This window comes from Vipera berus (genome assembly GCF_964194415.1).
Source record: "Vipera berus genome assembly, chromosome: 3".
NCBI lineage: Eukaryota > Metazoa > Chordata > Lepidosauria > Squamata > Viperidae > Vipera > Vipera berus.
Window position 1 is genome coordinate 89,481,178 of NC_138204.1, and position 16,449 is coordinate 89,497,626.

Here is a 16,449-nt window from a genome sequence, read left to right on the forward strand (position 1 = left end):
AAGTGCCAAAACAAGCAAACAAACAAAAACAAGACAAAACAAAAAACAACCCCTTCTGTGGAAAGAGTTTGTTTTTGTGAAAAAGAATCTGTTTGGTCTAGTGGTTAAGGCACTGGGAAAACGTGAGCTTTAGTCCTGCCTTAAGCATGACAGCCAACTGGATGACCTTGGGCCAATCACCAGGAGACGGTCAGTTCTAGTACTAGCTTAGGCATGAAAGCCAGCTGGACGTCTTTGGGTCAGTCACTCTCTCTCAGCCCAAGTCACCTCTTGGACTTCAAAAAGGCACATTATATTAAACTCAGATAACAAGGAGAATCTACTGCAGAGAATGCTAATGAGAAAAGGAAATCAAGGTGGTTAAAGGTAAAGGTTCCCCCGCACATGCGTGCTAATCGTTTCCAACTCTAGGGGCCGGTGCTCATCTCCGTTTCAAAGCCGAAGAGCCAGCGTTTGTCCGAGGATGTCTCCGTGGTCATGTGGCTGGCATGACTAGACGCCAAAGGCGCACAGAACGCTGTTACCTTCCCACCTTAGTGGTCCCTATTTTTCTACTTGTATTTTTACATGCTTTCGAACTGCTAGGTCGGCAGAAGCTGGGACGAGTAACAGGCACTCACTCTGTTACGTGGCACTCGGGATTCGACCCACCAAACCGCCGACCTTCTGGTCGACAAGCTCAGTGTCCTAACCCATTGAGCCACCGTGTCCCTTCAAGGTGGTTACAAGTTCCTAAACAAGAAGAATTCCAATTAGGAAAACAAACAAGCAAATGCTGCAGAAGAAGCTCATCTGAAAAGCTTAGTGAACATTTGAAAATAAAAACCCCAAAAGACACATGCAAGAAATGCAAAAGGGGCCAAATCACAAAAGAGCTGCAGAGAGCCTGAAACTGTAAAGTTGATGTTAAGAAAGCAAAAACTCTAAACTAAGGTTAGCAAAACAAAAAGAATCAGGATACCAGTTAATGAAGATGGGAAAATGTTAATGTGTAACAAAGAAGAGACATGGCTATTTATCTTGGTTCAGACTTTTCTGACCAAAAAAAAAAAGGCATGTTGCTCCAACCAAGAAACAAGACTGAAGTTCGAGATTAAGAGAACTCCAATATGGAGTCCCTCTTTACTTTTGAATGAATTTAAATCTCCAGAACTCCATGAACTGCATCCTGGGAACTAGCTGATGGTTTGGCTAAACCCTTATGACAATTCACGCGGGTCAGACAGGGACAGGCAAAGGGCCAGATATGGCCCAAGGGCCGTAAATTGCCAAGGATTGCCTTATGGTGAATAGGCCAAACAGATCCTATTTACAAATGGAAGAAAAAGGAAGGTCCAGCAAACTGTAAGCCAATTTCTTTGACTTTGATTCTTACAAAGATTCTAGAGCATATGTTACACTGATTGGTCTCCACGTATAATGGAAACAATACAACAAATTCAGGCTACAGCAGAGATTTATCTAAAACAATTCTTGTCAGATTACATTTATCTCATTTTTAACTTTTATCATAGATTGTTTGAATGCGATAGACATGAAGTACCTTGACTTCACCTATCATATTCACTGCTGGATGAAAAAACGAGCACATTAGTATTTATTTACATATTTATTTGAAAGAAGAGAGGATCCACGGAAGAAGAGAAGATGAAAGGTTTATGCCTGCTTTTAGGATTTCAGAAGATTAGGTGTGCTCTTATTGATTCAAGGCCAACATTAAACTTTGTGCATTCCATTGAAGGTGCATTCTGCGGGTTTTTTTGGTCTTAAAAGTTCCCCAAATCCCCACAAAGCTCAAATTTTTAGTTCTATTTTAGAGAAGGGTAGGACTTTGAGAACAGCACAAAGGAGGCAATACTCCCCCTCACCTATAATTATATTCAGTACTGGATGGTAAATGAAAAAGGAAGGAAATGTATGTAGACCTAATAGCTTATGATCTTAAATACTGCAAAATAATAGTGAACGGGCGTTAATGTGATCATTCTTTATCTTAAGTCAAATAGTTTTTAAAAGTATATTCTGAGTGATATGGAGATGGTATTAAGCTGCAAAATCAAATGATTATTTTTTCTCTCTAACTCCAATACAAATTTCACATATGCATTCTTGTTTGTGATTTAACACAAATACAGATGGATATACAACCCAGCAGGCTTTAAAATAACTTCCCTATCATTGATGAACTGTCTCTAGTTTAAATACTAATATGTTCTATTCAGAATACATTCCTGACAATATTCTAAATTCCAGGTGATTACAAATAGCTTTGTCTGACAAACCTTTGATCTTAGCATTTTGCCAGGTTCTTCAGGCAACTGAATCAGCAGCTATTTTGCATTAATCAAAAGGTTTATCAAGCAATTTGTAACAATACTTTTTTTAAAAAACCAAGCACTGCAAAGTCATTGTGAAAAGGACAAAGAAATAACTTTCAATTGCAATACATACATGTTACGTTTCAATCCTGAGTTTATCATATCTATTTTAATCCTATAATTGCACTGAATTTGCACAAGGCAAAAAGCCTTAAAGAAACTAAATACAAATAGTCCTCACTTACCGACAATTCGTTCAGCAATCATTAAAAAAAACAATGGAGAAAGGGAGATCATTTGGCACTAGATGGATAGGAAATTTATTGCTGCCTAGAGTCACTTGATTGAGTTGGGTAACTATAGAAATTTAATTAATTAAATATATTTACCTAGCAGTAAAAAAATATTGAGTAAGTGGTAAAAGAGAAGATACAAGAGTCTTTGTGTAAAGAATTATGATCAAGATGGGCAATGAAGAGCTGAAGTTTTTGCCTGTGAGGGAGCTGCTTAGTATGTGCCTACATTTTCTCAATTCACAGTGCTCGTAGCATTTCAGAAATTTTTCCATGGCATCTCACAGTACCCAAGAAGCAAATTTACAGAGGCACTGTGGGATATTTTGAATTTTTGAGAAGCACGGCAATAGTAGGCTAATGCTTTGTGCTATGTTCTGCAGATGTTAGGTATTGCTATGTTTCCATTAAAAATGTGAAGTATCTCACAGTCTAGAGTTCATTGTAGCACCATGGCACACAGTTTGGGAACCATGGATCTAAAGGATTTAGCTAGAGATGAATTAAGGTTTGGAATGCCAAGAGGAGGGGAAGTGAAGAGAAGCAAATGAGAGGTGTAGGCCATAAGGAGGGAAGAGAGTGAGAGAATAATTGCTAGATGAATCTGCATGTCAAGGCAATCACAGTGAGCATATTGGCCTAATTTATTGGGGAAAGCTAGATTGTTTAAGGATGTTCTAGGTATCAGAAATAGGGACGTGGTGGCTCAGTGGGTTAGGACACTGAGTTTGTCAATCAGAAGATCGGCAGTTTGGCGGGTTGAATCCCGAGTGCCACGTAGCAGTGAGCACGTTACTCATCCCAGCTTCTGCCAACCTAGCAGTTCGAAAGCACGTAAAAATGTAAGTAGAAAAATAGGGACCACTACGGTGGGAAGGTAACAGCGTTCTGTGCGCCTTTGGCGTCTAGTCATGCCGGCCACATGACCACTGAGACGTCCTCGGACAAACGCTGGCTCTTCGGCTTTGAAACGGAGATGAGCACCGGACCCTAGAGTTGGAAATGACTAGCACGCATGTGCGGGGGAACCTTTACCTTTAACTTAGGTATCAGAAATGTAATGCATTTTTAAAAGGAATCGTTCAGTCTAATGTATAAGAAGCCAAGAGCTAACTAGGTTTCATGGTACAGTGTTATATATGCACAGTGGAAAACTGGGAAAAACTGTGGTGCCTGCACAGCCATCTGGTTGCCAGCTAATGACAAGAGAAAGGGAACAGATCCAGAAAAAACACAAGGAAGAAAGAGGTCTGAGGGAATATGTTACCCACCCTTAGCCATTCAGGTCTTTGGATTAAAGCAGTTTATATATTGTGGCAAGTGACTAACACTTTCCTTTCCTTGTTCCTTCTTGTAGTTTTATGTATGCATGTGTTTGCCAAACTTGACACCTGTTCCTTATCATAAATTAAAGATCTTATATATGAATTGCATTGTGTCAGATAATATCACCCAACCAATTAAGAAAATTAACAAAAGCAACAAGGTTTGAAATCAAAGTAGAACTCTTTAAGGCTGTTATTAATCAGAAATATGGCAAACTAATGATTAAATTAGAATAACAGGTTGAAAAAAAAATAAAGATTAGGAAAGTCATCAAGACCTGTACATTTTGTTTAATAGATATTTTCTGAAAAAGAAACAAGCTGGATGAATTGCTTGGCTTATCAACTGTGCAAGGAACAAGATATATCATTTTTATTTGGGATGCAACCAGACATATTTCCACAATAATAAAGGATGTGATAGAATAAGCTGTTAAACATTACTCAAGACTTTACAATAATATGAGCTGGAGAAAGCTGGAATATATTTGAACACAATCTTATGAAATTTATAGACCTGCTTTAGGCATGAATACTAGTTGGGTGGCTTTGGGCCATTCTCTGCCCAACACACCTCACAACGTTATTGTTGTGGGAAAATAGGAGGAAGATGTATTACATATGTTTGCTCCCATAATAAAAGTAGGATAAAAATCTTAAATATGAATATAGCCCATGAACAATCATCAGTATTAAGCAACATATTAGTATGGAATATATACAGGAAAGAATTCAGTACAGACTTATCCTCTCTTGCCTCATTATTACATTTTCATTTTTACGATGAGGAAAGCCCAAATAAATTTGCTCAGTGGAGAACACATATTGTATAGAATGCAAGATTGATGTCAGTAAAATATGAAATAATCTCTTCAGGATGGCCACAACTATGTAAATTGCTTTCAATATCTTGAACATTTTAAAGCATTATACAAAATTACAATTATACCTAAAGGAAAGATAGGGTGGATTAGATCCAGATAAGAGTATCCGATAAGCTTCTTCTGGTGTTTTCTTCAAGTAAGCTACCTGTGAAAAAAATGAAGATAAAAGAAACAATTTAATTTAGAAAATGCAAATGTACTTACAATTGTGTAATTCATTATATCAATATAAAGTCTGAATAGAAATCAAACATGACTTTGAGTTCAACATTTTAATTCCTACTATTTATGCTTGAGATTATGTTGATACTTCAGAAAATTGTTTTTATTCCAAGTTTAAAATAGGAACTCTCCAAATCAAGCTCAGCTCCTGGTGACTCCATAGATACAACCAGAAAGTTTATTAGGCAATAATACAGGAGTGTTTTCATACTGACAGCGTAGCTAACAGCCCTGCTAACTCCTTCTCTCCTGTTTTTATTGCTTTCATAAGAAAATAATACAAAAACATTTTTCTCCATTCTGAATGCAGATAATTGTTTACCTTCTCATGGGAAAAATAGGAAGCATTAATCAAATAAATCATTATGCATTGAAACAAATATACCCAAATATAAAAGATATATTTTTTAAAAACAGAATTATCAATAAAAATCAACTTGTAGCAATGAAGTAACACATTTTTAAAAAAGTATTCCCCAAATAGTTTTCTTCCTATTAAAATAACAGACTGATGCTTCCTTGAAAGGGAGCCAAAGTTATACAAAATTATTTGGATTTTGCACTTTCAAATTGGTTTGCTTCAGTAGCTTAAACCAGGGCTTTTCAACCTTTTCACTCATTGTACCGCTTTTAGGATATGGCAACATCCGAGTACTACCAGTCGCCTAGCAAGGTGTCAAAAACATGATGACATCCCCCCACCAAAAAGGAAAAAACTGATGAAGTACAGGTAGTCCTCAACTTACAACAGTTCGCTTAGTGACTGTTCGAAGTTACAATGGCACTGAAAAAGTACCCCCCAAGCCACAGCCAAGCAAGACACCTGCCTGCCCACCTGGCAGTGCTCTTCCTCCTGTCTGAGGTTTTCATTGTTGTGAGCATTTCTGTTGAGAATTGGAAGTGGGGGTGGGGTGGGTGTTTGGTTTTTACTTCCCCCGTCTGCTGGTCACTTCACACCACCCCGGGACACTGTGACCATCATAAATATGAATCAGTTGCCAAGCATCTGAATGTAAATCACAAGACCCTGGAGATGCTGCAACAATCCAGCTGATCGGTGCTTCTTCTGGGCTCAGAAGCGCCAGGATCAGCGCCGAGCTCCAGCTGGAGCCTTGACAGCCCCAAAGCAGCGCTGATCCTGGCACTTCTGCTGAGTCCTGACAGCCCCGAAGAAGCGCTGATCCGGGCGCTTCCGCTGAGCCCTGACAGCCCTGCAGCTCCAGCCGTCTCTCGCTCAGGCTTGTATGGTGCTGCCACTGGTTCAGCTCATTCCCCTCCCCTGCTACTTTTTTGGGATGGTCGTGTACCACCTGCCAGGTGCCAATGTACCACAGGTGGTACCCGTACCACTGGTTGAAAAGCCCTGGCTTAAACCTGTTTAGTAACTGTTTTTAAATAGTTCCAATATTTCAATTATTATAGCCTAGCATTTTTGTAATTCTCTTAAAATCCTCCACCCAATACAGTAAGGTAGGCCCTTAATACTTTTGTCAATCTTCCTTTATCATGAGTATTATTTACGCCCAACCTTTCAGAATCCCCAATATTTCTTTGGTTTATTTATCCTTTAGATTTTCAGAGCATATTATACAGGTGGTCCTCGGCTTACAACAGTTTGTAGTAGTGACTGTTTGAAGCTACAACACCAGTTAAAAAAAGTGACTTATGACTATTTTTCACACTTACAACCGTTGCGGCATCCCCATGGTCACATGACCAAAATTGGATGCTTGGCAACTGGCTCATATTTATGATGGTTGCTGTGTCCCAAAGTCATGTGATCCCCTTTTGCAACCTTCTGACAAACAAAGTCAATAGGAAAGCCAGTTTCACATTAACAACCACGTCACTACCTTAACAATTGCAGTGATTCATTTAACAACTGTGGCAAGGAAGGCCATAAAATGGGACAAAACTCACTTAACAACTGTCTCACTTAGCATCAGAAATTTTTGGCTTATTTGTGGTCGTAAGTCAAAGACTACCTGTACTAATATTTTTAATCTGAATTCATCAGAAGTGGCTTTCTTGAATTCCAAGGAATGTGATTAATATTTCCTCAGCTTTTCCTTTCCTACTTACCTTGCTTGCCAACATATTGTAGTTGCCTCCCTCAAAGTGACTGATACCTATGTTAATCAAGTTTTAATTCAGGATAAATGACCTCCTTCCTGAAATTTGTTCTCTGTAAACATGCTGCAGCATGTTTCAGGTATTGAAAACAAATGTATTGATATGCAAGGGTGTTTTGCCTTATACCTACATATCCTTCTGCCAACCTAGCACTTCGAAAGCACATAAAAATGCAAGTAGAAAAATAGGGACCACTACGGTGGGAAGGTAACAGCGTTCCGTGCACCTTTGGCGTCTAGTCATGCCGGCCACATGACCACGGAGACGTCCTCAGACAAGCGCTGGCTCTTCGGCTAGCATGCATGTGCGGGGGAACCTTTACCTTTACCCTACATATCTAGGGAGACTTTTAGAACCCCTTTTAAGATAGACTGAAATAGATGCTGTGGTGATATTTTGCAGATGAAGCAAATTACCACTGCTGATACATTTGGCAAAAAATTTATGGATGAAACTAGACTAGCATATATTTAACACTTAGACATGACAAAAGTGTTATGAGCGGGATTTCATACTCTTTAGTAAACTATTAAATATATGGATAAGAGCATTGTCCTTCTAACAGATGGATGGAAACAGGGAAAAAAAAGAATGAATGGTTGCATTTTTATAGCCAAATATATTACAAATAATGACAAACATTAAAATATAGGTTTCAGAAAAAAATTAGGAAGTCACAGTGTGTTCCAGTGTAGAATACACAACTGCCCCAGGAAGGTCTATTTGTAGCACATAATCTAGTATTTACCAAATCTCATTTGACACAATACTTTAGCATTAAGGCAGTACAAGATTGCTAACACAGCTAAGAATAATATATATGCAAAAAAATATCAGAAAACTATTTACCACACAGTATGATTATGCAATGCTGCCTGTTTTTAATTCAAGTTTATTGCTGCAAGTGCATGTATATTGCAATTCCGTTTTCCTCCAGCAGGAATGTAATATATACTATGATGTAGCTATAACAATCATTCTTGTAAATCAGCCAAAATTATTCCTTTAAAAATGTACAGATCTTACCCAATCTGAGAAGCAGGATTCTGCTTCTTGGTTGGGAATACCTATCCTACTAAAAGATTATCTTGCATCTACACACTGCTTGCAACATTTAAATTGGGCTAGATTTGCTCTACTTGCCAAAGCAATAATTAAATGGTATCAAAAACCTGCACCTGATTTGTTTGTTGTCCACATTAGGCTGCAAAATTAGAGATGAGTCTATAATTTTTTTAAAAAGTTTATTACAATCACTGACCAGTAATTAACCAGTAATATTTAATTATTCAGCTGCTTAAACAAAAAAGGAGCAGTGCACAAGAGGCCATAGCATAGGAAGGAAAAAAACACCCAGAAATATCTAGAAAGAACAGAAAACATGTTTAAAAAATGTTTCAATAAGAGTGCACACAATAATTTACTATGATGCAATGAGTGCAAGCATAAAACTAACAGAAAGTGATGAATTAATTAATAAGAATCCATTTAAGTGTAGAATATAGATAGCCTTTAGTTTAAGATGGGAATTGAGACTGGATTTGCCCTTGTTATCCAATGTGGTTGTAAAGAACAACATTAGGTGACCATGCTAGTCCCAGTTGCCATTTTTAAGCAAGATTGTCATGGGATCATGACTTCTGACTTCCTGCTGGCTTCCCCATTGACTCTGTGAGAAGCCAGCAGGATTATTAGAAATTGCAAACCTGTGACCACGGATTGTTATGATGTTGTAATTGCAAGCCTGGTGCTGAGCACCCAGATCATGATCACATGACTGCAGGGACATTGCCAGGTCAGAAACTTAAGAGGACCAGTCCTAACTACCACTTGTTCAGTGTCACTGTAAATTTAAAAGGTTGCTAAATGAGTGGTGTTTAAACTAAGACCACCTGCAGTGATTTTTTTTTAAATTTTATCAGTTTTTAATCTTCATGTTTGAAAATGACCTCCCTATGATTGAAAGTATGGATTTCGCATAACTGTTGCTGTTAAGCACAAATTTTCCCTAGATAATCAGGGATACCAAAGTCTGTGGCTCTTTCATGCTGCATCAGCTGCCAGAAATGCCCTTCAAATGTTCTTCTACTTTTCACGTGGGCAAACAGAGCTAGTCTTTCAGGACAATTAAACACTTATTAGACATTTGAAAAATTGGTAGAGAAATGAGTGGGAAAGCATTTTCCCCAGTCATACTGGAGCAGATCTTTAAAAATAATCATATTCTAGGAAGAGTTTCAAAGATAAACGTCTGTGGAAATTGCAAAATCAGAATCATTATTTTTTACTCTGAATAGAAATGTTGATTCTATAGATAGGACATGCACTTCTTTAATGTTTATTTGGATTATTCATCACCAGCAGCCTCTATGTTGTCAGGAAAAAGTCTCAGCTATGCTGATTTATTGTTTGGTTAATTACCTGGATTCTATATTTGCTTATCCTCTCCACAATACAACATCACTTGTAAAATAACCTCTCCAAAACACCCAATTTGTTCCCCTCCCTGAACAGCAGATACAGATTAAGGCAGAAGCCTCTGCGCATATTTGTTAAAACAGAGTAGAAGCTTATCCTAAGCTTCTCACTTTTGAGTGTGTCCTTTTATTGTATTTAGTATTATTTCAAATTGTATGCACTGAATACAATAGTGCTTATAAATGAACAGGAGGAAAAATAATGTTGATATAGCGTTAAACTGCTTTGTTATTATTGCTCAGAAAGTTTAAATTAAAATGCTTAGAATTTTCAGCACAAGGATTTAAATTAAAAAAAGAGATACAGAATGCTGGTAAAAATGCACTGTGTTGTGTTACAGTTTGCAGTAGACAAGCAAGACGCTACTCCTAAGATATTACATTTGGCCTTGACCTAGTTTATCTGAAGTGAAATGGTTTCGTGTAGGAGAAGGAGGAAAAATCTGTACCAGAACCCTTAAATAACCTGGGTGAAGATTATATGCTAAAGAGGATAGGCAGCTTACTCACACAACACAAGACTAATGACTGAACTATCTCATCTGCCTTTTCACCGTTGATCATTTCCAAGGCAAACATAGTTCTCATACTGTTATTCCTTCCTTTCTTCAACACAAAGATAAAATTAAAGTTCTACTAATTCATCTGCCTGCAACGGTGCTTTGCTGCTTCATAATGAACTATTTATTTCAATTAACATGATTATCTTAAAAGGGAGATTAAGAACATGAGCTATTTATATGAAAAGTTATTCATAATTCCATTTCACTTCATCCAGAGGCATTATTTTATAGCACATTTATTTTACAGCACAGTGAAGTACTAAAAAGAGTGCAGAGTAATACTAGATCGTATTTACTACAAATACAAAGCTAAGAGGATATGTACACATTACCTATTTAAATTAACAGTACTGTATATTAATAAAGACCTAGGTGATTGTAAAACAACACAAAGCCCATAAATCACAAAATACTAGCTTTTTAAAAAAAAAGTTCTACAATTTTGACCATTCATGTAAAAACATACCCCAAAGAAAAGTTTCATTTCTCTAAATAACTATTCTTAATTTAAAAATTAGGTAAAACATCTACAATAAAACAACTGCTGGGCTGCGGAACCGACCAGATGGTTCCGCCCCAGGCGCCTAATGGATCCAGAACGGTTCCAAATGGTGCTTGGGTCTATACCCATTGCCCTCACTCACAACCCGGCCAGTGCCTTGGTGGTTGCCTGGGAAAAGGCAGCCACTGAAGCACTCGACCGTGTTGTACCCTTGCGACCCCTGACTCGGCGCAGATCCTGCTGGGCTCCATGGTTTTCTGTGTAGCTCCGGGAGATGAAGCGTCGGAGACAGGGTCTATAGAGAGTTGTTGGAGGTCCAGCCGATCCGCATCTGACCGATTGCAGCTAAGAACCTTTATAAGGTCTTATCTTGCCGCGATGAGGATGGCGAAGGCTAACTACTTCGCTGCCCTCATCGCGTTCGCAGATAATCGCCCGGCCGCCCTGTTTAGGGTAACTCGCTCCCTTCTTAACCAGGAGGTGAGGGAGGACCCCTTACAGGGACAGGCCGAGGAGTTTAGTCAGCATCTGATGGACAAAATCGCTCAGATCCAGGCCGGCTTAGACTCTGACTGGTCAGAGTCTGACGTGGATGAATCGGACAGTCTTGAGCATGTTATCTGGACTGAGTTTGATCCTGTTTCCCCTGATGATGTGGACAGGATTATGGGGAGGCTGAGCTCCACCACCTGTTTGTTGGACTCTCCTGGCTGGTTTATGCGGCTCGGGAGGAGACACGAAGCTGGTTCCAGGCAGTAATAACTGCTTCCTTGAAGGAGGGTATCTTCCCCACTGCCTTGAAAGAGGCATTGGTGAGACCCCTCCTCAAGAAGCCTGCCCTGGACCCAGCTGTTTTAAATAACTATCGTCCAGTCTCCAACCTTCGCTTTCTGGCGAAGGTTGTTGAGAGTGTGGTGGCGCATCAGCTTCCTCTGTTCCTGGAGGAAACTGATTATTTGGATCCGTACCAATCGGGTTTCAGGCCCAGTCACAGCACAGAGACGGCATTGGTCGCGCTGGTGAATGATCTCTGGTGGGCTCGGGACAGGGGTTGTTTCTCTGTCCTAGTCCTATTAGACCTCTCAGCGGCTTTTGATACTATCGACCATGGTATCCTATTGCAGCGTCTCAGGGGGTTGGGAGTGGGAGGCACCGTTTTACGGTGGTTCTCCTCCTATCTCCTGGGCCGCTCGCAATCGGTATTGACGGGAGGGCAGAGATCCGCCCCGAGGCCTCTCGTTTATGGAGTTCCTCAGGGGTCGGTTCTCTCTCCCATCCTGTTCAACATCTATATGAAGCTGCTAGGCGAGATCATTCATGGTTTCGGGGTGGGGTATCATCAGTATGCTGATGACACCCAACTTTTTTTCTCCACCCCGAACCAACCCAGTGATGCCCTCGCCGTGATGTCCCATTGCCTGGAGGCGGTCCAGGTCTGGATGGGGAGAAACAGGCTTCATCTCAATCCTGCCAAGACTGAGTGGCTGTGCATACCGGCATCTCGGGTTAACCAGACTATTCCATCTTTAATGATGGGGGGGTGAGGTGTTACCCCCTGTTGATAGGGCTCGCAACTTGGGTGTCCTCCTGGATTCACGGCTCAGTTTTGAAGATCACATAGGATCCGTGACCAGAGGGGCTTTTGCCCAGGTTCGCCTGGTGCGCCAGTTGCGACCCTATCTGGACCAAGATGCCCTACGCACAGTCACCCATGCGCTCATGACCTCCCGTTTAGACTACTGCAACGCTCTCTATATGGGGCTGCCCTCAAGGACCACTCGGAGACTTCAGCTGGTGCAGAATGCTGCTGCGCGAGTTGTGATGGGGGTTTCCCGATACTCCCATGTAACACCTCTACTCCGCGAGCTGCATTGGCTTCCGGTTGCCCTCCAGGTGAGATTCAAGGTGCTGGTGATGACCTATAAAGCCCTAAATGGCTTGGGTCTGGGATATTTAAGGGAACACCTTAAATACAGTTCCCTTCGTCCTGTGCGCTCCCACATGGAGGGCCTTCTCAGGGTGCCGGCGGTAAAAGACTGCCGGCGGATAACACCCAGGGGGAGGGCCTTCTCAGTGGGTGCGCCTGCCCTTTGGAACCAGCTGCCCGTGGAGCTTAGGACTGCCCCCGACCTTCGGTCATTCCGCCGGGACCTGAAGACCTGGCTCTTTGAGCTTTCCGGCCCAGGCTGAAAGTTTTTAAATGGGGTTTTATTTTATTTATTTTTATTTATTTATTTATTTATTTATTACTGCTAAGCTTGTAAGCCGCCCTGAGTCTTCGGAGAAGGGCGGGATATAAATGGAATTAAAATAAATAAAAAAATAAAATAAATAAAGAATGAGCCTGCAAATCCCAGGGTCCTGATGCTAAAATTTAGCAATAAAACTTCATCAAAATTCAGCAATAATTTGCCACTCTATGTTGATGGCATAATCTTTTTGTTCCCAACTCCACCCTTCAAATCTGTCTTGCAACTCTCTAAATGGGTGGGGTGGGGGATAAGGGACAGGAATGAGCGTGGAAGTGTGTGGGAGGCAGATCATGTTCATCCCCTCCCTTATCACCTCCCAGGTAGTAATTTAAGCAATACTTTTACGGTTGGGAGCAGCTTAAAAATGCAAATGGGAACTGCTTCCTTCCAGAGCCTTCTTCCTCTCACTGTTAAAATCCTAAAAAAGCAGGGTTGCTAGCTTTTGCAGTATCTATTTAGAGACTGAAGTATCAGCAACTTTTCATTAGAAATGCACACAGCTATTGATACTTACTGCGTATGCTCCTATTAAAAATGCTGCATTTGCTCTTTTCCGTTGGTCAAAGCTGGTATAATACACAATTTTCTTTCTTGATAGACTGAAAGACTGTTTTAAGATACAAATAAATAAAAAGATTAGGAGCAGACCACAAAATTATGCCAAATGTCTCAGCTCACTGATTCATCAGTTAAACAGGCTTCTGGCATGTCCTTCAAATCAGGTCATATCCCAATCAAATTTAAACCAGAGTACAAAGAAAGTGCTCCCTAAACCCCTTCCCCCATATAATGGGAGTATTTCTTCTCTGCATGCAATTCTTTAGACCCTCTGTTAGTCTGAATACTATGTTAGGTGTAGGGAATCAGAATATCCACCCTCTTCTATCTCATGAATTCTAAGACAATTCGTCCTTTATTTAAGATTACTGTGCTTTAGAATTAAATGTCTAAATCAGGCATCTTCAAACTTGGCCCTTTTATGACTTGTGGACTTCAACTCCCAGAATTCCTCAGCCAGCATGCCTGGCTGAGGAATTCTGGGAGTTAAAGTCCACAAGTCATAAAAGGGCCAAGTTTGAAGACCCCTGGTCTAAATCATAGGCGTCCAAATGTTGGCTTGTCTAGGTCAGGGGTCCCCAACCTCTGAGCCATGGCTCACTACTGGGCCATGGCCTATTAGGAACTGGTCCATGCGAGTGGCGGGCTGGCGCATGCATGCACAACTCAACTTGCACAAGCAGTGAGGTGGGGTGCGGGCACACACACAGCTCAACTTGCAAACATCGAGCTGCACGTGCATGCGCACCAGCCCGCCACTCACCCACCCCGGTTTGTCCCTCTCCCCCCAACCCCCAGCCAAGCCACCAAGCTGCAAAGGTTGGGGATCGCTGGTCTAGGTCACATCTTGGGCGACATAAAATATACAATGTAGTTAATGTATATCAGTCACATAATAATGTTAAAAGTTTACAATCTTGTGCGGCCGCATTATTAGCTGTCCAGGGCCACATGTGCCCTAAGGGCCGTCAGTTGGACATGCCTGGTCTAAATCATGTAAATCATCTATCTGCCTGGCCCCAATTTCAATTTGTTCTTTACTGTATAGAAAATTAGCCATGTTGAATCTTAAGTCTCTCATATAAATAACAAATAGGACAATGACATAGGGAGGTTTTTTAAAAAAATCCATCCAACATTAACCAAAGTATATTAGTAATACTCTTAAAGAAATGAGTATTCAGAGTAAGCAGGAATAGGTATTAATTCTAAACACTGGTCTTGATAGCTATAATTTATAGCTATAATTTATTGGGAACACAGGTAATCCTCCATTTACAACAGTTCGTTTAGTGACCATTCAAAGTTACAACAGCCCTGAAAAACGTGACCTATGACTGTTTTTCATAGTTTCCACCTTTACAGCATCTCCATGCTCATGTAATCAAAATTCAGATGCTTGACAACTGGTTCATGTTTATGTCCCAAGGTCATGTGATCACCTTTTGCGCCCTTCTTACAAGCAAAGTCAATGGGGGAGCCAGATTTACTTAGCAACTAGGTTACTAACTTATTAATTGCAGAGATTCACTTAACAACTGTGGCAAGAAAGGCCTTAAAATGGGGCAAAACTCACTTAGCAACAGAAATTTTGGGCTCAATTATGGTCGTAATTTTCAATTCTTTTGAAAAACTGTTTTTTAACAATGGAGTCCTATATTACAAACATAATGTATATAGATATTTAAGATTGCTAAACATGAATTTGCATAAAATATTATTTTACTTACTAGTTTTCATGCTTAAATCACCATTAATATAATAAGAAACTGAAACCATAAAAATAGGTTTTCTATGTTGCTTTTATTATACATTTAATTTAACATTACAAAAGTAATTAAAAGCTGCTCTTGTGACCAGTCCTTGATGTTGCAGCATCCCTGGGGTCATGTGATTGTGATCCAGCTGCTGCACAACTGGCTTATAATTACAGTGTGATTGCATCCTGTGGTCCCATGATTTATTTAATTATATCCCACCGTTATTGTTTTTACAGATAACTCAAGACTATGAACATACCGATACTCCTTACTCTTTCTATTTTCCCCACAACAACTATGTAAGGTAACTTGGGTTGAGAATAAGTGACTGGCCCAAAGTCACTCAGCCTTAGCCTCATGGGCCATAAGATGGGACTAGAATTCACAATCTATTCCTTTCTAGCTTGATGTCTTCAACCACTAGATTACTACTTGCGTCCTGCTCTACAGGTTTCCCAGAAACAAAGTCACTGGGAAAACAAGCAGGTCATCACAAATCACTCCAGGAAGTCGCCCCCATTGCTTTTTCTCCCAAAGTCTTCCTGGGTGGTCATGAGAACTGCATGTCCTGTAGAGCCCACCTGGACTTAGTGCTTGCCCATCTGCCCGTACACTGTAGCGCCCACCATGGCAACTGACAACCAGCTCATACTCCATAGTCTTGTCGCCCTGCTTGCCTGGGATGCAGTTTCATTGCCTCTTTCCACATTATGGTCACATGGGGTCCTTGCTTAACAAAACTGCCATAATGATGGTATTGGGGACTGCTGGTATTACCATCACTAAGTGATGTGGTCATGGAATATCACACTTTAGAACATTGCTTAGTGATGGAAATTCCATTCCCAATTGCCATCATAACCTGAGGACTATTTGTACGGTACCATTTTATTTTTCGTCTTATTATTAGGTGGTAAGAAGACAATTACATATATTGTTTCACGCAACTCCCTTATTAAAGGAAAACCTTTTGTGTTGTACATGAGTAAACAACAAGGTGAGAGATTAATTCAAGTATGATTTTAAAAGAGGACAAGATCTTAACTGTATTAGTAAATATACTGTTCATATCATCATTCAGAGGATCTACTCTCCACAGGAAGCAATATATTGGACATTTAGTTAACATGCAGCCCAATCCTATTTATGTTTATTTAGAATT

At 40.2% G+C, this 16,449-nt stretch overlaps 1 protein-coding gene across 3 annotated transcripts in view; it reads right to left on the reverse strand.

Moving 5' to 3' along the window:
* CDC14A (cell division cycle 14A) overlaps positions 1-16,449 on the reverse strand; it is an 81,036-nt gene that overhangs the window by 36,420 nt on the left and 28,167 nt on the right. For all 3 annotated transcript variants that reach the window (XM_081325773.1, XM_081325772.1, XM_081325771.1), the window contains exons 4-5: positions 13,484-13,576; positions 4,886-4,965 (exon numbers count right to left, since the gene is read on the reverse strand). In XM_081325773.1, coding sequence (XP_081181899.1) covers positions 4,886-4,965; positions 13,484-13,576 — 173 coding nt within the window. The remainder of the gene's footprint in view (positions 1-4,885; positions 4,966-13,483; positions 13,577-16,449) is intronic.